This window comes from Pteropus medius, unplaced genomic scaffold, assembly GCF_902729225.1.
Source record: "Pteropus medius unplaced genomic scaffold, Ma_sr-lr_union100, whole genome shotgun sequence".
In the NCBI taxonomy this organism is placed as follows: Eukaryota; Metazoa; Chordata; class Mammalia; order Chiroptera; family Pteropodidae; genus Pteropus; species Pteropus medius.
In genome coordinates this window covers 4,772,242-4,794,145 of record NW_024350924.1, presented here as the reverse complement: position 1 = coordinate 4,794,145, position 21,904 = coordinate 4,772,242, and the positions used below count along the sequence as shown (strand labels likewise).

The following is a 21,904-nucleotide window of genomic DNA, read 5'->3' as shown; positions in this document are numbered from 1 at the left end:
CCTGAGAGAACATTTCAGTGGCTTCTTACTACACCTAGACCAAAATCAACACTCAACTCTCTAGTGTGGCATATAAGGGTTTTCATGATCTGGCCACCGTTTCCTCCTGCAGCCCAGTCTGTCACCACTGCCACTACCCTCCTGGGGTTTTTGTGACTCTGTAGGCCTTTAGTAGCTCCAACCCATTTAAAACCTACACATCACTTTGAACACTTCACCTGTCCTTCAAAGCTGGGTATCCCACACTTACCCCTCTCCCAACCCAAAGTCTGAAACTGTTTTGACCTCCTTTCATCGTAAGTTTAACTGAAGAAGCGGTGCCAGATCCAAAGTTATAGCCGTTGGCAAATCAACCAGATGGATAAAAATGTGTATATTTGACTAGAAACCTGTCACCGGCACGCCGATCCCATCGACTATGCCAAGTGTCAGCACCAAGCTGATCGAGAAGGGAAGGTCTGATGGTGAGATGCCCAGTTGGAAGAATGCACAGGAGACGACATCAGAATGCAGTGGCAGGCACCAACTTTATTGTGCGGAGCACAGTCCTATTGGGAAGTGCAGTCTACTGCGGTGGGGCGGGGGCGGTGTGGTATTGCGCACACAGAATTCTTCTGCTCCCCTTTTTTGTGCTCCCCTTCTGCTCTCCAGGGGACCACATGGCTCCACACATAGCAGAGTACAATAGTAACTTTTAGCCACATATGCGTGATACAATAAGCTGAAGTATGTTTATGTATTTTAGGCGCAGGCGCCCTACTACACTAATGGAACATTTTAAATCCAGGGTCCCATTCCTAGCTGCGGGCCTGGATCACAGCCAGACCTGGGACCAGCCGGGCCTTGGATTCAGCTGGGCCTGGTGCCCACAAAACCAAAAGGCAACAAAAAGTTCTCTGGGTTGTGGTGAAAAGTACACCAGAACAGTCTCACCTCCACGCATGCCTCCTCCGCAAAGACTGCCTCCTGTGTAACAGTTCACACAGGTAGAGCCAGGCCCATATAATCAGGGTTCGATAACTGTTAGCTAGCTTTAAGTTGTCTTTTTCTGAATTTAGACTATGTACTTTGGCAGAAATTGATCTGAACTGAGCACACAGCTCTCGGTTCACACTCGGTAAATGTTGAGTGAGCAGGTTGAGAGGCCCGGGGACCAAAGCGCTCTGGCCCTCGGTTTCCTCATTTACCAAGTGTATGAGTTGCACTTCAGATCTCTAACGTCCACGTGACTTCCAACATTCATTCATTCAGCAAATATTTGTTGAACACCTATTATGTGCCACCCACAGTGCCAGGCTGCAGGAAGGGACAGGTTGGAGGAGCATAGGGACCAGCAGGGAGCAAGCTTTGGAGCCAGACAGGCCCCAGTGTCTGAAGTCTTGTTCCGTCACATACATATCGCAAAAATTGGGGCAAGCCACTTCTCTGCGGCTCAGTTTCCTTCCAAGCAAAAGAGAATGGGTATACTTAGCCCCCCAAAAATCTGCGATGAGTAGTAAAAGGGCAGAGCTATGTAGTGCACCAAACACAAGCTAATGAAATGTTAATAGACGGTAATCCTCCGGCCACCTGACTGGGTTGGAGACACACGTGTGGGTAAATACCCAATGTGTCAAGTCAGACTGGGCGAAAATGTCTCTGTCAGCACAGAAAATGCTATTACGGTGGGAACTGAATGCCCAGCTGCGGATCCGGATTTCTACTAGCGCCCTTTGAGGGGTAGGTAGGAACTGGACTCATGGAAATTCCAGGTCGGGAGAAGGAAGGAAACTGAAGTGGAACGGTGGCCCAGGTCTCGAAGGTTCTGAAAAGTTCTGAAGGTGGGGGATGGTGTTGGACCGGACTCATTCCGCAAAGGTTTTAGGGGTAGAGGATAGGTCTCTTTCGCAGCCCCCTCCTCGGGCATCCAGGAGGCCGCCCTTTCCTAGTCCTGCTTCCCGGGAGGTCCCAGGTGGTGTAGACACAGGTGGCTGGGTGACCACCGGAGGGCAGCAGCGGCCCTTTGCTGACCCCACCCGGAGCTCTTCTCAACTTTCCGAGCGCCGTCTGTCCCTAGGGGCTGGGAGGCGGGGCAGAGGGAGAGTCCTCGGGGTTCCCGCCTCGCCGCGCTACCCACTCCTCTCCAGTCCAGGCATCTCCTTAGAGCCCGGGGCCGGCGACCCAGAACTCCGGCCACTGGCCGGGGAGACCACCGGTGGCGCCGCGCCCGGGCTGTGGGCGGGCGGAACCCGGGCCCGCCCCTCCCTGCCGGCCCGCCCCTCCCCGCAGCGGCCCCGGAGGAGTGCGGGGCGGAGCCCCCGGGTCAGTCCCTGCCTCCGGCACCGGCCGTGCGGCTGAAGGCGGCGGAGCGGAAGGTACGCTGGGCCCGGGCTGGGGGTGGCGGGGCGTCCCGGGAGGTTGTCCGCGGGAGAGCACGCACCCCCTCTCCGCTTGGCTGGAGCTCGGGGCGCCGGCCGGGGAGGGGCCTTTGGCCCGAGCGCCGGCCGCCGTCCCTCCTCCAGGACGCGACGTCTGGGCTGTGCGGGGTCCGGCCGGCTCGGCCCCTCCCTGGGCTGCAGCGACGGTTCCCGCGGGCTGCCCCGCCCGGCCTCTTGCCTCCCGGTGTCCCTTCCCCTCCCGGCTCTCTGGAACCTACCCCGCCGGGCCAGGGGACAACTCGAGTCCCCGCGCGGTAGTCCCAGCCCAGACCCGCGGCTCCCAGGCCGGGAGGCCCGATGTGGACCGGGCATGGGGCGTGGGGCCGGGCCGAGGCCGGGGGGAGGTGAGATTTTCCCCAGGCCCGGCCGGGGGCATGGCGGGAACAGGGGCGGGGTGTGACTAGCGGGGGCTGCCACTGCTCGGCGGGGTCTGGACACCGCCCTGGACGGTTCCTGGAGCCTGCTTTGGGTGGGAGGTGGGGGACATCAGGAAGGATCCAGCTCGTGTGTGTGTGTGTGTGTGTGTGTGTGTGTGTGTGTGTGTGTGTGTGTGTGTCTCTCTCCCTTCCAGCTCTCTCCCTCACACTCCCCAGCCTGGCTCAAGATTATCCTTTGGGCCGGGAGACCCGAGGGCGAGTCCTGCCCTCGCTCTGGTTTTACAGTTGAGAAGGCGGTATGAGATTCCTTCCCGAGACATCGGGGTGGTCGGCAGGGAACGGCGGGCCCCCTAGGTCATCGGGACATCTAGAGGGTGATGGAGGAGGTGGTCGATGTCTGTCTCGTCTCAGGGAGGGCACCAGGAGCTTCAGCTCCATTTCAGGCACGGTGGGGGGTTTGGTTGCCCCCACTCTTAGGGTCAGTGGGGCAGTTCTTTGGCGGCTGCTTCTCTCAGGTTGCTGTGGTCCATGCCATCTTGGCCTTGGGCCTAAGTGTCCTGGTTTGGGCCAGCTCCTCTTCTGGCCCAACCAGAGCTTGAAGTGAAAGGCTTCTAACTGAGCTGGGGGCTCCAGGTCACTTAATGCAGGCCTTTGCCCTTGAGTTCTGGCCTATGCCTCCCACCATCTGGTGCTACCTAATCTGCCTTGCTGGGGGAGGGCAGTGGCGTCCTCATGCCTAAGCAACTGGTGATTGCCCTCCGTCAACACTGCCCATCTGCCCATCCCAGGTTGGGGCTACCCCATCCTGTTTTCACACAGTTGGACCAATGGAACTAGTAGGAGTGGGTGGGGGGAGTTGGTCACCTGGGTAGAATTTCCAGGGAACCCCCTTTTTGAAGGATGGTTTCTATTTTTAGAGAGGATCTGCTGGCATGGTGAATACCTTCTTGCCTCTCTTTTAAGGTGTCAAGGAGAGCCCCTTTTGAGGTGGGGAGAGTGGCCATGTACTCTCAACTCCTGTAAATTCTCTCTGACTCACATCCACTTCTTCTCATCCCAGATCGTGTGTGTGTTTGTGTGTAGGGGAGGGAGGCCACTCAGGACCCCACTGTTGAAGAATACTAGACTGGGGCTGGAATATTCACTTCCTAAGAGGCAGACCACGACAGGGGTGTGAGGTGGCTGTGCTATGTGGGGAGTAAAGGAATTCGACCCAGTTTGACAGGATGTGGGACGGAGAGAAAAAGCCAGGTTTGGGGCAGAGATCAGGTTACCATCTCCTTCTTTCTTAACTTCTCCCTGCCTGGCTGGTGCTGGGACTGGCCCTCATTTGTCTCCTTTTTGGGGCTCCTCCCAGCAGCCTCAGGGCCCGCCCTCTCTTCCTTCAGACCCACGGCCTGGGAACTTCAGCGGACTGGAGGTCAGCCGCTCTCCCCAGGGAGGGAGGAAGTGAGGCTCAGCTCGGTAGGGAAGCTGTGAAGGTGTGATGAACTGTGCAGATGCTTGTGTGTGTGTGTGTGTGTGTGTGTGTGTGTGTGGGTGGGGGACATGGAAACCCCAGGAAGCTGACTGCTTGCCCTGAGTCACTGGGAGGAGTGGACAGGGCCTTGGTGAGCTGGACAGAGAGGAGGAAGGGGCTGTTCCAGGGAGTGGGTGGCGGTGACTCCCTAGTGGATTATTCTCAGTCACTCTGCTGTGGTGGATGTGTGGCTCCCTACAGTGTGGTCATTGTCCCTTGCCTGAGGCTGAGTGACCCAGTGTTGCTGCCAGGCCCAGGAGGAAGGGGGGCGGAAGGCAGGCTGCCCGAATGTGGGCTGTGGGGACTGTGGGGACTGAGCCTCCTTTGTGTGACTCGGGGCTTTGGGAACCGGGATGGGGTGGGCCAGGGAAGCCGACTGGCTGCTGCCACTGCCCTCTGTCCGGGTTTTCCTCTCTCTATTCTTTCCCACCTCAGGGGTGAGATGTAGAAAATGGTATGGACTCTAGATCTCGTCACACAAGCCTCCTTTGAGTGCCGTCCCTGCCATGACTCTGCTGAATACTTGTCTCAGCCTCACTTTGCTAGTTTGTCAAAATGGGAAGCTTTCCATCTTTCTTCCAGGCTTCTAGGGACCAAGGGAGATGATCTGTCAAAATGCTCAGCAGTTTTCCTTAGCCACCTATCACCTGTAGCTTGTTCCGCAGGCCCGTGGTCTTGGAGAGGGATTCCTCGTTTGTGACGGGGCAGGCATGACTTGCGCTGAGGGACAGTGTGTTCTAGACTGGACTTTAGCAATTATTAAACTTTAAAAGTATCAAAACCCTGGTAACGAATGAAGTCTGACTTGAAACCGTGATATGGATAGCAGATAAAGGCTAGCTCTTCTGGACATGTTCCTGAGCGTCCTTGTGGGTGTCAGGGTCCCACAGTTGGCGAGTAGGTTAGATCAGAACTCATGTCTGACTCGAGTGAGTGGTTCTCCCAACCCCGCCCCCATTTCTGTATTCTGACCCATTGGAGGATACCTGCCCCTGACAGCGAGATAAGGAATTTCAAGCTCAGTTGCCTGAACAATTGGTTCTTGGTAAGAACATGCCTGAGCAAGCCCCTCCCTCTGCTGGATGCCTCAGTTTCCAGGGAGGTCCTGGGGGTCCCGGAGAAGTGTTTTTGGGTTTATAGGCTTTTTTCAAAATCTGATCGCCTCTTCACTGCCAGCCCTAGCCATGGCCGCGATCCGAAAGAAGCTGGTGATCGTGGGGGATGGGGCCTGTGGGAAGACCTGCCTCCTCATTGTCTTCAGCAAGGACCAATTCCCAGAGGTCTACGTCCCTACTGTCTTCGAGAACTACATCGCAGACATAGAGGTGGACGGCAAGCAGGTGACAGCAGAGCCCCTTCCCGTCCCACCTGGAACCCCGCCCCAACACTGCGAACCCAGGATTTCCTTCCTCACCACCCACACACGTCCTTGCTCCATTCTCCCTGCTGGAACCAGTAGAAGTCAGGAAGTGAACTGCCGTCTTAGAAAATCTAGATATACTTGGTTCTCTGCATCTGGCTCTGAAACCCGGGCCCAGTCCTTTTGCCTCTGAGTTTAAGTTCCCCCAGCTACAAAACGGGGATAATGTAAGGCCTCCTTCAAAGGATTTTTGAGGATTACATAAAATAGTGGCACTCACTGGCAGAGGTCAAGCAGTAACATCTCAGGATTTTAAAGAACTCACCTAATTTATGTTGGATGAGTGATTCGCCATTATTTCTGGCACACAGCAGGTGCTCAATTGATGTTGTGAGCCTAAAGGACTAGTGGCTTCAGAGAGGACCTCTAGGTGGCAGGATGGGGAGTATGTGACTGGGGCCCTCAGGCTAGCTACTCACCGGCCCTGTGTGTCAGGTGGAGCTGGCCCTGTGGGACACAGCCGGGCAGGAAGACTACGATCGCCTGCGGCCTCTCTCCTATCCGGACACTGACGTCATCCTCATGTGCTTCTCCATTGACAGCCCCGACAGCCTGGGTGAGGTGGGGGTGAGGATGTTGGAGGGAGAGGACTGAGAACCCCTTGGAATCAACCAACCCGAGGTAGCTCTTGCCTTGGCTCATTTCAGCCATCTTCAGAGGCTGAGGCTATGGAGAAGGGTGCATGGGGCATTAGCCTCCTTCACTGGGAACTCTGGCCCATGGGAGGGGTCAGGGGAAGGTGTACCGGGAAGGGGAGGGGTTTTGAGCTGTGGAAGGGACTGTCCCGCTGGATAGCCTCTACGGCTACTGTGGGGAGGCCAGGGGCCCCAGCTGAGCTTTCTAGCTAAATGGAGGCACCGACACCCATTGAGACGTATCTGTGCAGAAAACATTCCTGAGAAGTGGACCCCAGAGGTGAAGCACTTCTGTCCCAATGTGCCCATCATCCTCGTGGGGAATAAGAAGGACCTGAGGCAAGATGAGCATACCAGGAGAGAGCTGGCCAAGATGAAGCAGGTGGGTGGGGCTGCCAGGCGGGGAAAGAAGCCTTCTCTCCAGGGGACGGCCCTGTGTTAGAGGCGATCGAGGTGTTCACGTCCTACCCTGTCACGTCTGCACTCTGGTAGGGGAGAACCAGAAGGGCCCTTTGTGTCTGACTCGGTATCTGATGTAGCTGTTGGAGAACGAAGGGACTTACCTAAGGCCACTTGGCATTTTAACTTATTTGTCTTGTGTTAGGGTTGGGGCTATTGAATGCACAGGAAAATCCGTCCTCAAAGAGGCAGTTTCTTATTATAGATGTTTTGCTTGGGGTATGCACGTCATACTCTCACAGTACCCCTGGGGAGGTGTGGGCTGACGTGGACGCAGGAGGGTGAGCATTATGTGGCTGGAAGAAAGGACCAGAGCGAGGGAGCTGGCCTATCTGGGGACCTAGTAAGTGCTTCCCTAGCCAGAGGATTAGTTTTTTAGAGAAAGCTGCCAGGATAAAGTACATGGACTACCCTGTGAGGGTAAGCTGGGGACAGTTAAATGTCAGATCTTCATGGCAGAAAAATCATTGACAGCCATGAAAATGCAAAAATAGCAGGGAGGTCAGTTAAGGGGTGCTGGATCCTCATTCAGGCAAGAGCAGGGTGTACTGTGGGGTAGAGCTGATGGAGAGAATTTGAATGTAAACCTGAGTCTTGGGTCACTGGCCCCCAAGCTGCTCAGCGTGGCTAGAGCTTGGGTGCTTTGTGCAACCCCACAAAGGGCTGGAGATGTTGATTCTAGTCACCATACTTATGGGTGTGATAGTGAGAGATGCACCTCGCCTCCAGCTTCCTTTGACCTCTCATGTCTTCCCAGGAGCCTGTTCGATCTGAGGAAGGCCGGGACATGGCGAATCGCATCAGTGCCTTTGGCTACCTCGAGTGCTCAGCCAAGACCAAGGACGGGGTGCGGGAGGTATTTGAGATGGCCACTCGGGCCGGCCTGCAGGTCCGCAAGAATAAGCGCCGGAGGGGCTGCCCCATTCTTTGAGACCCAGGGCTCCCCTCCTTCCCCATCTCCCCTCCCTTCGTGGGGTGTAGGACCCCCCCCGCCCCACCCTCTTAGGACTCCATTCTCAGCTCCCTCCAGCCCAGGACTGCAGTGAGTTTCGCAACCCCCCACCCCTCCCTCCTTTCCTCCTTCCCAGCACTCTGGGCACCTAGGGCTATGCCCTGCCCTCCTGGAACAGAGTTCAGAGTTCTGCTGCTGTCTGGGTCCAGGGGCTCATCACACACCAGCACTTTAAACACTTCTGGCTCACAGGAGCGTGTCTTGGGCAGGGGACTTGGAGGGTGTAACCCAGAGTTCCAGGCCCCTGGTGTTTCTGCTTTGGGCAGGGGCCTTGTCTCTGGCTATACTCCGTGGGGGGCATGAATAAAGGCCACAGGCTTCAACATGTGTGTAGCAGCTTCCTGTCTTTCCAGGTCCCTGTCTTGGCTGTGAGCCTAGAGTCCCATCTCTCCTCATTTCCAAGTTGCTGGCCAGATTGCCGCCCCCGCCCCTTTGTAAGGCAGGACACTGGGCAAGCAGGGTGGAGTCTTGGAGTGAAGGATGAGGTCATGCCTGGCTCAGGGCCTTGGAGGCGGGTGAGGGGAGTGGTCTGGAGCAAGGACTAAACTTAGAAGCCTGTGGGTGGCTTCCCTGCCACCTCCCACTGGCTTTCCTTCCCTGGATGCGGGGTGGGGTTTCTCTAAGGGGAAAGGGATATGGCCCTGGGCAGGGTCCTACTTGAGAGCTCCTGAAGCTGGGGCTGGGCAGAGAAGAGGCTTTGGAATCGCACAAGGTTTTGTCTTCATTGTTTTTCTTTCTTTCCAGCAGGGGAGGGGATGTAAACTCCCAGCCTTCCTGTCCCTGGGAGGGGCAGCTCGGCTGGGTTCTGGGTCAGGGCGGGTGGCCGGGCGGCCGGGTGGCCGGGTGGCCGGGCACGGAAGGCCTGACTGGCGCGCGAGGCCAGCCGCCGTCTTCAGAGCTCGTTCCTCCACTCTGGCTCCACTTGCAGGTGCAGGCCGCCTTCGCGCCCTCGCTCCTGGGGGAGGTAGTCGCGACTTCGGGGCCCTAGAAAGAAAGGAGGGGAGCTGTCTTCCTTACCACCCCGCCCAGCACTGTCCCTGACCTGGCCCACCCTGGCCCAGCCATACCTGAGGTAGAGGAGCTGAGCTTACTCAGACCTTGGAGTAAGTTCTGTCCTTGCTGCAGGTCCAGTTTGGCAGGGAAGGGGCACCCAGTATACCCCCCATTTTCTTTACAGAAATCCAGGAATCTGTGAGACAAGCACATTCACACACATTCACACATACACACATACACACAGCTGTGCAGGGCTGCTGAGGGAGCGCCAGCAGAGGCCGGGGGCTAAGCCTCAGTCCTGCCACACGGCCCCGTGTCTTTGGGTGAGTCGCTTAACCTCGGCGTGTCAAGTAACTTAAATGGGACTGTGAAGATGGACAGGTCTGAGGGTGAACTGAGCCACAAGGAGGTGCTCAAGATCCTCCCGCCCTAGGCTGGGGACTGTGGCCCCAGGAACAGCATCACAGGGTGGGAATGCTCACGTCTTCCAGTCGGGGTCATGGCCCAGGAGGAGCGGGTTGCCCACCACGATGAGCAAAGCCTTGGCCCGAGTCACAGCCACGTTGAACCTCTGCGAGAAGAAGTGGTGACATCATGGGAGGGGAAGGCCCTAAGGAAGGGAGAATTCCTGCCACCTGCCAGCCCTCCAACCTTGGGGTTCTTCAGGAAACCCAGGTTAAAGTCCAGATCCAGCTGTACAAAGCTCTGACTGCTGCGCACGGTGGAGATGAGGATGACGCTGCGTTCCTGGCCTTGGAACTCCTCCACGGAGCCCACCTAGAGGGCAGAGAGGCAGGGCCTGGGACCGGGGGCTGAGGGCGGAGCCAGAGGGACAAGCTCTGCCTCAGGGAGACTGCCATCCGAGGTGGCTGTGGGGAAGTCCCTGGGCAACTGTCACAGAGGAGTGAGTCCTCGGCAGGGGCAGGAAAGAGGACAGGAGGGTGCCCTGGAAGCTGAAACCTGAAGGCTGGATCCAGGGGAAGGGGTGGGGGCCGGAGCGCGTTCTAAGCGAAGAAAACACAGTAAGTAACTCAAGATAAACATTAAGTCCTTGTTAAAAATATACAACCCAGACCTCCTGAATCAGAATTTCCAAGGGAGAGCATTGGTTTTCAAACCTGAGTGCCTACGAGGTCACCTGAGGAGTTGGAAAACATATGCATGCCCTGGCTCTGCCCCCAGATAGCTGTCTTAATTGGCTGGGTGGGGACCTGGCTCTGGCAGCACTAAAAGCTCTCCAGGTGATTCTTATCTGCAGCCAGTGTTGAAAGTCAGACTTCAGAGAGAGCCGAGCTACTGACTGACCCAGAGGGTGGGAGCCTCCTCCCCCCACCCCCACTATCAAATGACAGGTCAGGCAGGCCAGAATTTGGACTTTATCCTTAGGGCAGAGGGCCTCTAACCAGCCTGATCTTAAGAATGGTGTGGGGTATTTGCTAAACACGCAGGCTTCCCTGTCCCAGCTAAGAACCACAAGCTAGGATCTCCAGGAGTGAGAGGTCTGGGGAGAATCAAGCCAGGGTGGAGTGGGGGCACGGGCTGGCCTGGAGCATGAGGGCGGGAGCCTGAGGAAGCCTCCGGGAGCGGAGAAGTGAGGGGCACAGAAGGCAGGGAGCGAATGTGAAACTGGTCAGCGTCACCTTCAAGTCCTTGATGTCATTCAGTCCCCGAAGCTCCTTGTCAAGTTTGGTGATGCAATATCGAATTTTTTCCACCTGGAAGATGGGGACAGGTGCCTTTTGCTCATGCTGTGACTCCAGTGCAAGAGGGAGTCAGGCAGGAGACCAGGGAGCTGGGACGCAAAAAGGGAGGGGCAGCTGACCTCTGAGCTTGAGATAATGGGGCCAGCAGAGGCCTGAGTTCTGGGAACCTCCAACTAGTGATCTGGCTATGAATAAGGTACCATCTGAGCATCCCACCCTTGATGGGAACTGAGGACCTAACCTGCTTCCGGTACGGGGAGATGACGCCCACGTTTCGGGGACTCAGGCGGGCTCTGCCCTTCTTAGAGGAGGAAGTCAGGAGCAGCTTCAGGTAGGAAGTCACCGTGGCAGCCTCTTCGGGGTTGAAGAAGGATGGGCTATTGCCCTCACGCTCATCCTTGCCCATTACGCCATGAAAGATGATGGGAAAGCCCTGGACAGTGGGGAGAAACCCTCAGCTGGAACTCCCTGCCCACTTCCCTCTCACCTCCAAACCCTTTCAGGCAGTGTGAGATGCCAGGCCCATGGTTTCCACTCAGGGCCTCCTCCTGCCCTGCATCTTCAACAGGAGGGAAGATGGGGTTCAGGGGTAGGAGCCTCTCACCTTTCGAGGCAGATCCTCCCAGTGGCAGAAGCGCTCTCGGTCAAGGACATCGGCACAGGCCTGCAGCTCCCCTTCGTAATAGAGCCGGTTAGGAATGTCCAGGATGTTGGGGTGAGACCTGGGGGGCAGGAGGAGGAGGAAGAGCAAGACCAGGGGCTGGATTACCTCTGCCTTGCCCTCTGGGACCCTGCCCTACCGGCTCTGGGCCCACACACATTATCTTCCTGCTTCTGCTCACTGGATGGCAGGCTCATTCACCTACGATGTCTGCTCCTAGGACTGACTGTAAGCCCAAGAAAACAGAACCCCATATGGTTCCAGAGAGGATCTGGTCCACAGGTTTCATAGACCAGCCAAATTTAAAAGAAGAAAACAAGAAATTAGGGACTTAAGTTTCAGTTTTGCTAACAAAGGACGGCATAAAAACAAGTACCATCCACTATCACCATTATTCGATAAGATAATGTGCTAAATCCAAAAACACAAAAAGGACTAACATGATAGCCACGTTATTGAATTCTTACTGGACTCAACTAAAGAACTAAGGACTTAGGAACTCATCTGAGCTTTTCAGATGTATAAACTCAATGACTGAAGGAAGGGTAGCTCTTGAATTTGAGTAACAGCTTAAAGGAAAAAAAAACACACACACGCACTGTCCCTATTTTTCTCATTTCTCTTCGGATTGCCTGGAAACTTCATCTGGGACCCATGTCAGGCACGTCCCAGTGCCTGGGAACCACGGACCATCCCTCAATATACAGATAAGCAAACTGCTCTAGAGCAAAGCCGCTTGCTAAGTCACACAACCACGGGGTAACAGTGATGGGGTCCGAGAGGAGCCTTTGGATCTTCCGGTTCATAGTCCTGCATCACAGAGCCTCTGAGCAATAGGACTGAGCAACCTCCAGCTGGAGCTACAGAGGGTGTGAAGGTGGGATGGGTGCGGAATACCTGTAGTTGCGTAGAAGCTTGGTTATGTACTGGGGGTTATAGCCATTGGGGCCCTTCTTGTACAAGGTGTTGTAGGTGAGCAGCCGCTCCAGCATCGAGTACCCCAGCCCATGCTTCTGGGCCAGTGGGGAACGCAGAACAGGCCCCAGCTGCCGAGGGTCTCCGGCTAGCACCAGCTGTCCTCCTGGATTGTCCGTTTCCTTGACTTCCAACAGCCCTGGGAAGCAACATAGCATGAGGAGGAAGGTAAGTGGTGGGATCTCCCAGACCCCATGTACATGTAGGGTGGGTGCACCCGCAACCTACCCTGAGTCCCTCACCTGCTATGGCCACCAGACTCTCGGGCTCCATGCAGTGACCAGCCTCATCGATGAAGATGTGTGTGAAGTGATCAATGGGAAACTGGGCCGAGACCAACCTGGGAGGTGTCAGGCCAGGCAGCGGTCATACCCAGGAACCTGACTAGCAAACCTGAATGCTCATCCAAGCTGGCCCCTCCCTGGCCTTCAACCCCTTTACTTACACACGTGATTAAGAGACACACATTCCCACCTGCTGGCAGTGATGAGGGTAGTAATTAAGACGCGATATTCCTGCAGCTTCTTCTTGGCAGGAAACACGTACTCCCCCTTATTTGGGTCCCAGTTACAGCAGGGCTGTGGAGCGCGAAGGGAGAAGAGAATCAGCGTGGCCCCACCCGCTCTCACCCTCATTCTGGCTCTGGGCCCCCAGGAAATTTTATTCACTTCTCTCACTTTACACACAAGGAAAGCGAAGGCCAGAGAGGGGTCCTGACCCACGCAAGGTCACACACAGAGTATCAGAATCCGGGTCTCCCGGTTTGCTGCCCCAGAGTCTACTCTGAGAGCCTCCCCAGCACCCACCGTCCGCTGGCCTCCTGAACTTCCTCGGGTACCTTGATGTCCTCAGGCACCATCCGTATGTCCCTGCTGGGGGCCAGGAGGCGGTAGATGCAGCGGGGCAGATGGACCTGGAGCCGCTGGCAGAGGAGGTCGGCCCCCGAGTTGGATGGAGCACAGGCCAGGATGTGGGCTTTGGGCAAGTGCTTCACCACCTGGGGGCGGGTAGGGGGGAATAAGTGTGGGAAGCAGCTTCCTGGTTTGGGGGGAGAGGGGGAGATTCGGTTATCACTTAGGTTTCGGTCTGACTCAGGTTGGGCTTGTGACTCAGGCTGGGCTTGTGACTCAGGCTGGCACGGTGTGGCATCTGCCTCCAGAAACTGAGGGGGGTAGCGATGCTAAAGGGGAGTTCCGACCCCCAGCCCCGGCCAGTCCAAACAGCACTTTGATGCCGGAAAACTCGCAGGAAGTAAACAAGTCTATGATGACTGAACCGTGGATGGGGACTCCAAGAGTTGCACAGCACGCAACCTGCTCAGAAACACTGACCTGTGATGTCAGCTTAGGGGCATTAGAAGCTGGAAGAGACCAGAATCTGGGGACAACTGCTTGGACCTGGGGAAGCTGGAGTGTAGGCCCCAGGTCTATGCTCATGTCCCACCTGCTTGATGGCTTCCACTAAGGTGACAGTCTTGCCAGTGCCTGGTGGTCCAAAAATGATGTAGGGGGCTGGACGGGTGGTGCCCGTAACAATGTGCTTCATGGCCTGTAGCTGCTCAGGGTTTGACTCCAGATTCCGGTCGTAGAGCCTGGCAGAGGGGCCGGGAACATAAAGTCATCCACTGTCCCAGAGGCCTCCCTATTCTCTAGGCCCACGATCTAAGTAGGCCAGAGCCCTCCTGCCCATGGTCTCACTTGAGCTTCAGATCTGAGGACAGCAGCGGGACCTCACGGGAGGCCACAGGAAAGAGTGTGGGCCACAGCTGCCAGCGCCCCGCCAGCTCCAGCGCACGATGCTGCACCCGCAGAGGCTGGCGGTTGAAGGTGAAATTCACTTTGAAGGTCAGCCCATCCACAAAGCGGCTCAGGAGGCTTTAGGAAGTGAGAGACAGGAAGAGCTCCAGTTGGGGCGGGGGGCGGGTTGTGGGCGATAAAAGGCCAGGACTCTCCACCACCCTAGCTCCACTCCCGCCGCCTTCAAGACCTCCATGCAATTCCTCCAAGAAAAGAAGCTGCTGAAGTATCTCAGGGTCCTCCTGAAGAAGAGCCTCCTGCCCTGGCCTTGTGGTCCCAGCTCATCTCAGGGAGAAGCACCCCTCCTCCCCCAGCCTCACAGAGATGTCTGTAGACCCTTCAAGCAGCTCAGGGTTCCCCCAACACCCACCTTGGGGAAAAGCTCAGCTTGACACGGTCCAATTCCACCCTGTGCACGAAGCCCTTGTAGGTGACAGCGTCATTCTGGTGTGTCTCAGAGGACAACAAGGCAAACAGGTGGTCTCCCCGGAGCACTGAGGGGCGGCTCTCTGCCACCCCGGGAACCTATGGGGTATGAACACAAGCAAGCTTCTATCCCAGGGGGGCCACTGGAGGGCCCAACTCCCAGGCCCTCCAGGCCTCCTCTGAGGCTCTATGTTTCTATCCCAAGACCCTGGCGGTTTTGCCTCTTTCCACTCTCCCAGGAGACAGTGCAAGAGTCAGGGTCTGAGGGAGGAAAGTCTGTCCAAGCTGCTCAGAGCTGCTGGGCACAGGTGCCCCGCAAACTCTTCAACACGTGATCTCAGGACTTGGGAGCCAGCTTTCCAGCCCGCCCTGCTGCTCTCTTGGCCAGCTTAGTTTCTACTCTGCCTTTAAAATCTCCTTCAAACTCAGTTCCTGCAGGAATCTCCCTGAACATTCTCACCGGGTCCCTTCCTCAGCACGTGTGCGCCAGAATCCATTCTCGTGTCATTCTGGGCTTCTGTGGACACATTCAACATCTGAGAGCTGGAAAAGGCTCTAAGAATGAACTAGTCTAGCTCTGCACTTCTCAGGTGAGGGAATGAGGCCTAGAGAGAACCAGTGACTTGCACAAGACCACGGAGCTGGTGGCAGCAAAGTCTGGACTACAACCCGGGTCCTCCCACTGGACTCTCTCTAGGAGCAGGATGCCCCCCTCTGCCTCTTGCTGAGCCCTCTGGGGAACAGCTTCGTCTTCTCGTTTTGCCCCGCCAACATGAACAGCGTTCTGCTTGTAGCCTGTGGGTTGGCTAACTTGAGATCACCTCCCCAAACCCGATCCAAGCCCCAACCTCCAGCGTGAGCAGCCTGGGGTTCTGGTCTTTGGGGTCCCAGGTCATGGGCACCGACTCCAGGTCATAGTGCCGGATGTCATGCTCCATCTGCAGCTCTTCCAGATGCAGCAGCAGCCGGAACTTCACCTCGTAGTTCCTCGACTTCAGGGCTGTCTCCAGCTGGGCCCTGGCGGTGATAGTTGGGGGGTGGGAGGGAGGGGGCAGGAAGAGGATGGGTCAGGAAACCACCCCCCTCATCGGCCAGGAACATCCAACCTCTCCTATCCACAGCTCAGAAACTATGAAAACATCGGGAATCAGAGAAGACCAGAAGGGCAGAGAAGTGAACAGGGGTCAGAACTCCTGCCCCCCACCTCAGACCCAAGTTGGCATTTGTACTGTGGATCCTAGTGCCTGGAATGTTCTCCTCCCACGATCCTCCTATGACTCCCACCATCACCTCATTCACATATCATTCTCTGTCCAAATGCCACCCCTATGAGACCAGGACCAGCTGCTCTCTGCAGAACAGCACAATCCTTCCCCTTACTCTGCTTTGGTTTTAGCTGAGCTTTAGTTTAGTTCTTCGCAGCACTTGCCACTCCATGAAATTATAACAGGTTTTAAGACAAATGCTCACTTCCCCCCGACTAGAACGGGCAAGGCCCTCAGGTGACTGATTCACCCTGAACAGTGCCGGGTATACAGTGCATGCTGGATAAGGGAATGAATGAACGGAGCGGGGGAGGCAGAGGGCACAGGTTTGGGGCGTGGGAAGAAGCCAGCAGGGAAGAGACATGGAAAGCACCAGGGGTGTAGAGGGGTGGCACTTACTTGATTTTAGCAATGTCCTTTGGGGCAGTGAAGACGCTTGTTCCCTGAAGTTTGGGGAGCAGCTGCCGGAGGCTGGAGGGTGGGTTATACATCTCCAACTCCATACTTAGCTCCAGGTCATAGCCCTTCGTACTGCAGGAGTCGGGGAAGAAAAGCAATCAGTAACACAGAGCCCCCTCGCTTCAGAGACTTGGAGAGGGACCCTCCCTGGAGGCAAGAGTCCTACACAGCACCACTGCTGACAGGGGCCAGCAGCCTTTGCCCAAGGAAGCAGAACTCACTATCTTACGAGGGTGCTCACCCCAAGGTTGGACCATTCATTCTCAGTTCTGAAAAGTGCATACATTCAAAGATACAGATGTAACACATATACGTGTACATAACAATGTGTCCATTAGAGAAAAATTGGAAAATAGGTATAAATCAGTGAGTAAATAAACAACATTTTCACCATCCGGGGATAATCAATGTTAACTTTTTGGTAGGTAGTCCTCCAGACTTTTCTCTTTGTTAATTTGTACTATACACATATATTTTTAATGAAAAAAAAAAACAGCGATCTACGGTTTTGCTTTTATAGCTCGATATTTTGTGAATACCTAGCCATGTCAGAAAGAGAAGATGTCTGCAAAAATTCTATGATTGCATTCATATGAGACAGAAAGCAGATGAGTGTTGGCTTAGGGCTGGGAGGAAATGGGCAGTGAAAGGGCGTGACCGCTGAAGGGGGTGGGTTCCTTTCGGGGGTAACGAAACACCCTAAAACAGCGGCGACGGCTGCACAAGCTGGGAATATACTAAAACCCACTGACTTGTACACTTTAAATGGTGAACTGCATGGGGTGCAAATTGTCTCAATAAAGCTGTTAACAGACAGTTGTCTATGCTGCGCTGCCTCTTCGACATCATACAGTTGAAAAGACTTCAAATTTTGCGTGTTATCTGCATCTTTCTTCCCAGGTAGAAAAGGTCTCTGAGACCTGGAGGAGTTAAGAACTCACAGTTTCTAAGAAAGGGGGTTCTGCTCTCAGCTCTGTGCTCCTCCCCCACAGGTCTACTCTGTCGAGTCAGGGCACCCCCCAGCCCGGCTGGCGCGGGGGCAGAGTTACCGGTCAGGTCTCTCTCCTTCCTCTATCCGGGTGGTCACTACGGGCTTTCCAGTGATCGGGATCCGCTTGTATGGCTTCGTGGGCTTCAGCTGTGCTGCCAGAGGACTGTGGGCAACGGCCGCCAAGAAGCGGGTAATGTAGAAAGTGCCAGTTTCTTCAGAACTGGGCTCCCCAGGTCCCAGCAGCTCCCAGAGCACCGTGGCTGGGAAGTAGCCCACAAAAGTGGTCCGACAGTGGACGTGGAGGTCGTAGCTCTCACCTGGGGGACAGGGACTGAGTGAGTGGGGGTGGTGCGGGCGAGTGGTTCCCCGCCAGCATCCCTGCCCTGGACACTCGCCCAGCGAGCCCATCCCAAGGCGGGGCCCACGGGACAGCAACAGCATGGTTCCCGGAGCACCAGCCCTTCCTTCCGCAAGCTCTTGTCCACCAGAGGCTCTTCCTTTGGAAACCCCCTCACCAGGGCCCAGTGGACAGGGCAGCTCCTGTTTTTCATCGTAGAAGGCAAACTGGGGGGTCCGGCAGAGTGGGAAGAGATGGGTGAGGGTGACAGTCTCCGTTCCTCCATTGCGAAGCCTCAGGGTCAGCACCTCCTTGCGGTTCAAATCCAGGCGAATAAGGAGCTGCCCATCCCGGGCTTCATGGGGCCCCTGGACTTCCACGTCCACACCATGTTTTCCGTGAAGATACTCAGCCCTGGGCAGAGTGGGAATCAAAGTGGGGGCTGGGGTGAGGGGCGCCTGGGCTAGGGGTTGCCTTCCGTTAAGTTCTAGGCTGGGGAGGCTGGCCAAGTGGCAGCTGTGCTCAGGGGACCCACCCCTCCCCCAGAACAACCAGCCCCTAATCCACCCCCTGCAGCCCCCCTTCAAGGAAGGGTTCTCACCCCAACCAGAGGCAAATTGCTTTCCCCAGCCAGACAGCGTCCCGCACGCGCCGGCCCCCACTCGCACACACCTGTCGTGATAGATCTTGGCTAGCAGTGACTTGTGATGTGTGCTGATATCGGACCCCAGCTTCATTTTCCTCTTTTCTGGCAATGACACGTCGGCCCAGCAGTCGAGTTTGAAGAACCTGACCTGAGTCTTGGTGACGAAGGCCAGATTTGCAATCTTCATCCCGTACAGCATGGAGGAGAAGCCAGGGTTGGGGGTCCCAGAGCTGCTGGAAGCAGAGGAGACTGGGAAGTGAGGCGGGGCAGGGCCAGGGGGACGCAGGCGGCCTGCCGGGGAGGGCGTCTGCGGGTCGCTCTGCGCCGGACACACCAGCCCTGCCGCGGTACGGGACAGGGCCCAAGGACAGCCTCAGGCTGGGGATCCTAGGAATTTTAAATGTTTTAAGGAAAGGCAATGGGACCTCCCAAGTTTTAAACAGCAGGTCGTGGACGTGCATTTCTGAGGAGAAAAGTCCAGTCGTGGGATGTCGATTTGGAGGACGAAGAGGGAGAAAGAAATGAAGATTTGCGGGGAAAACTACTTGGGACAGAAAAACATACAAACGACCCAGTGGGAAGGGCTAAGTTTAAGGGAAAGTGAGTAAGTTGATTCGGAGGGTGGATCTAGGGTCCAGGCTGATGGGGGAGTGAGAGGGGTCAGCCAGAGAGAACAGATGTCCAGGCTGTGTAGGGGAGGTGGCTGATCAGACAGCAGTTTCCACCCAGAGCCAGAGGGTGCAGGCGGAACCCATGCAGGAAGGGAAAGGAGCCTTCTCCCGAGATCAAAGGGCTTGGCTTTGTGCCTAGAGAAGGTGAAGACAGGGAAAACTGGTCAGAAGGACAAGGACGTCAACGTTCCGCGCCTGTAACTCAGTTTAGTCAACTCAACAAACACTTACGGAGACCTGTTATGTGCCAGACACTGCGCTAGATGCTGGGGGTTCAAAATGGCAGGAGCCCCAGAACTGCCGTGAGGAGCAGGCGCTGAGCGCATTAACCCCTGCCGGCTGCTGCCAGGAGTGGCGGGAGGGGCTTCCAGGGCAGCATCGCGCCCAGCCTGGGGACAGGTACGGGGCTTTCCCAGGAGCCCGCATCAGAACTGGGCACTGAAGGATGAATGGGAGTCGACAGGTACGACATGAGTGCTAGGTGTGAGCCAGGTGGAGGGACTGGGGGACCGCCCGCTCTGCAACTAGCCGGGTCCCTTTGGGTTATTTCACCTCTCAGAGCCTCGCTTTCCTCCTCTATAAAATGATAATGACGACACACTTCACGGGGCTGTGAGGATTACAAGAGATGGACGCACTGCAGTGAACAGCTTAACCCAGTGCTTGGCACATAAGGAGACCTCAGTAAGGTGATCCACGGTTAGTGTCAGACAGTGTGGTTGTACTAGAGTGAAAAGTGCGAGGGAGGCAGCAGAGGTGGGCAGGGACCAGGTCACGCATACTTGTGTACACCGGGCCAGGAAGCCTGGACTCGACTCTGAAGACCAGCAGTCCTCCTCCTTTACTGGTACCCAGGAGCCACTGAACATCCCTCCCATGTGACATACTTCATGGACATATTTGAGATCTGGACAGCTGACCACCCTCCCTCGATGCTTTATAGGGAATGAAAGCAAACCCTAGTTAATAGGGACCGTGGTGGTCACAATTTAACTATTAAGGCTAAGTCAAGCATGGGCACTCATTAGCATGTGGTAAGATAATTTACAGATAGAGACACTTCTCTGGTGCCCTGCCCCCTGCCTATAACTCTGCTCCTTTCCTTCACCTCAAACAAATGAGAATGACACTATTCACAAAACTTTGAACGGGCTCTGATCTGTTTTAAAAAGATAATGAATCATTCCAACACACAATAGAAAATGCTCAGTAAATGTTAACTACTATTATTAGTATTCGTATTAGTAGTAATAGTGGTACTAATAGTAGTAGCAGTAGGAAGAGTAGTGTAACAACTTACTTTCAGCCTGCATCAGAGGGCTACACTGTGGTTACAGAACCACCTCGTTGGTGGGTTTTAAGCAGGGGAGTGGCAAGATCATATTTGCATTTCAGATCACTCTGGCATCAGGATTGGAGCATGGATATGCTGGAGGCAAGACTGTAGGCAGGGAGACCAGTTAGAAGAAGGCCATTGTAATTGTCCAGTTAAAAGATGACGAGAGCCAGAACAAGGCAGTGGTAAGGATAGAAGAGAGGCCAGATCTAATATGTCGAATGTAAAATTAGCAGGATTTGGTGATTGACAGGAGGAAGAATGGAGACTGGGAAGAAGGAAGAGTCTAGACAATACCCAAATCAGTGGCTTGGCTTTGAGGACTATTCCTGAGATAGGAGAAAAAGGCAGGAGGAGGAGGAGGAGGACTGACCATGACATTAGGATTTGGACATACTCAGTTTGAGATTCCTGTGATCCAGAGGCAGCTGGCTCCATGAGTCAGAAGCTGAGAACTCAGTCCAAAATCAAAGCAGACGCTCATATTAGGGAGCAGTTACAATCTCAGGTAGCAGTTACAACAATAGGTGTATTTAGGGAGGAGGCAACAGAACTAAATGTTAAATCAAGCTGCATTCAGAGACTGCAATGTGCTGATAGGACCTAAGACCAGAACACGAAGAAACCTACAGGAAAAAGGAAGATTTCTGCTGGGATTGCTACAAAACCATTTACCTATACCACGAAGGGAAAACGGGAAAGCCCAAAATAAAACAATCATTCATTCTCTACAGGATAAGATCATGGGGGAACCTATGGATCAAAGGCTAGGAACTGCCAACAGGCCTTTCACACTGCATACTCATACCATCAAAAGAAAATGGGTAAACAAAGTCTTCAAACTGTAATTCATAGAAACTAAGAATGATATATAAACTCAATTCTCCCAACACTCAGGTCCCTCTCACTCACTCTTTCTCAGGCTGTCTCACTCTTTGTCCCTGAGTGAAGACCATGCTCTTGTCTATGGAGTGTTACCACTTCTCTAATAAACTTCCTTTTTGATTGTAACTCTGACAGTGCTATCAGAAGTATTTGGGACCTCCCCAGAAATGTGAGTAGTCTGAAAAAAACAGCTGAGGCCGGGACAACCCAGAGACAAGAAATCAGAGAAGAATCCCCCAAGAAAGGGAAGAGTATCACGGGAGGAAGTCTCAAAATCAGGTATGAGGCTGAGGGGTCCAGTCATAAAGGCACCAAAATCAGGATGTCATCAGTAACTTTCACCGGGGCCCCTTGGTGATTCAATCACTACATTCTATGCATCAGGCACAAACTCAAATGCAGACAAAGGCCAAGCTGCACAGGTATCTTTGATACCTGCAGCTGGCCCTCTCGGGCACTTGTATGGTCCCATTGTTGAGTCATTAGTGTGAGGACTACATCTCAATGTTCTTCATCTCCAGACAGATGTTGCCAGCAGAGAATGTAGGCCCAAGACGGCCAGATCTTCTGACTTAAGAGAAGCCCAGATAAAATTTCAATGTGAAATTGCCTATTTTTGGAAACTAATGTGTGGGCCACACAGGCAGGAAGTACTCAAATATGCAAGTTTTGCAACTTCTACTGTGGATGCTACCACCTAAGTATTTCTCAAATTGTTCTTCATGTGTAATATCACCACCCAAATTCACCTATCCCTGGTCTAAGGTGACAGCCATAAAAAGTTTTCTTTCTTTTTTTTAAATCACAAACTTAGTACATACTGATTGGGAAAAAAAGGCCCAATTATATATCTACTCACCTAGATTTCTAGGAAAAAAAAAAAAAAAAAAAAAAAAAAAAAAAAAAAAAAAAAAAAAA

At 54.6% G+C, this 21,904-nt stretch overlaps 2 protein-coding genes and 1 long non-coding RNA gene across 10 annotated transcripts in view; 2 read left to right on the top strand and 1 right to left on the bottom strand.

Annotated features, from left to right (window-relative positions):
* Positions 1-2,196: 2,196 nt before the first annotated feature.
* Positions 2,197-8,164, top strand: RHOC (ras homolog family member C). Of its 2 annotated transcripts, none has more exons than XM_039841210.1 (5): positions 2,197-2,354; positions 5,490-5,653; positions 6,169-6,289; positions 6,620-6,750; positions 7,585-8,164. In XM_039841210.1, exons 2-5 carry the CDS (start codon positions 5,498-5,500, stop codon positions 7,756-7,758), a joined length of 582 nt encoding a protein of 193 aa, XP_039697144.1. In that variant the 5' UTR covers positions 2,197-2,354; positions 5,490-5,497; the 3' UTR covers positions 7,759-8,164. The 2 variants fall into 2 exon arrangements, with proteins under 2 accessions (XP_039697144.1, XP_039697145.1); XM_039841211.1 differs by lacking the exon at positions 2,197-2,354 and adding an exon at positions 4,202-4,258.
* A 378-nt stretch (positions 8,165-8,542) lies between these two features.
* MOV10 (Mov10 RNA helicase) overlaps positions 8,543-21,904 on the bottom strand; it is a 22,194-nt gene continuing 8,832 nt past the window's right edge. For 2 of the 7 annotated variants that reach the window (XM_039841196.1, XM_039841198.1), the window contains exons 3-21: positions 18,121-18,327; positions 17,627-17,862; positions 17,170-17,428; positions 16,061-16,192; positions 15,245-15,413; positions 14,341-14,495; positions 13,872-14,048; positions 13,618-13,765; positions 13,013-13,171; positions 12,649-12,752; positions 12,417-12,514; positions 12,097-12,313; positions 11,143-11,260; positions 10,780-10,971; positions 10,476-10,550; positions 9,487-9,612; positions 9,318-9,406; positions 8,907-9,028; positions 8,543-8,823 (exon numbers count right to left, since the gene is read on the bottom strand). In XM_039841196.1, coding sequence (XP_039697130.1) covers positions 8,732-8,823; positions 8,907-9,028; positions 9,318-9,406; positions 9,487-9,612; positions 10,476-10,550; positions 10,780-10,971; positions 11,143-11,260; positions 12,097-12,313; positions 12,417-12,514; positions 12,649-12,752; positions 13,013-13,171; positions 13,618-13,765; positions 13,872-14,048; positions 14,341-14,495; positions 15,245-15,413; positions 16,061-16,192; positions 17,170-17,428; positions 17,627-17,862; positions 18,121-18,327 — 2,875 coding nt within the window. In that variant the 3' untranslated portion in view covers positions 8,543-8,731. Of the gene's footprint in view, positions 8,824-8,906; positions 9,029-9,317; positions 9,407-9,486; positions 9,613-10,475; positions 10,551-10,779; positions 10,972-11,142; positions 11,261-12,096; positions 12,314-12,416; positions 12,515-12,648; positions 12,753-13,012; positions 13,172-13,617; positions 13,766-13,871; positions 14,049-14,340; positions 14,496-15,244; positions 15,414-16,060; positions 16,193-17,169; positions 17,429-17,626; positions 17,863-18,120; positions 18,901-20,065; positions 20,207-21,904 lie in introns of all 7 variants that reach the window. The other 5 variants (XM_039841199.1, XM_039841200.1, XM_039841201.1 and 2 more) reach the window with 5 other exon arrangements.
* LOC120585038 (uncharacterized) overlaps positions 20,461-21,904 on the top strand; it is a 2,219-nt gene continuing 775 nt past the window's right edge. Inside the window, exons 1-2 of the long non-coding RNA XR_005648198.1 lie at positions 20,461-20,925; positions 21,122-21,265. This is a non-coding gene — a long non-coding RNA (uncharacterized LOC120585038). The remainder of the gene's footprint in view (positions 20,926-21,121; positions 21,266-21,904) is intronic.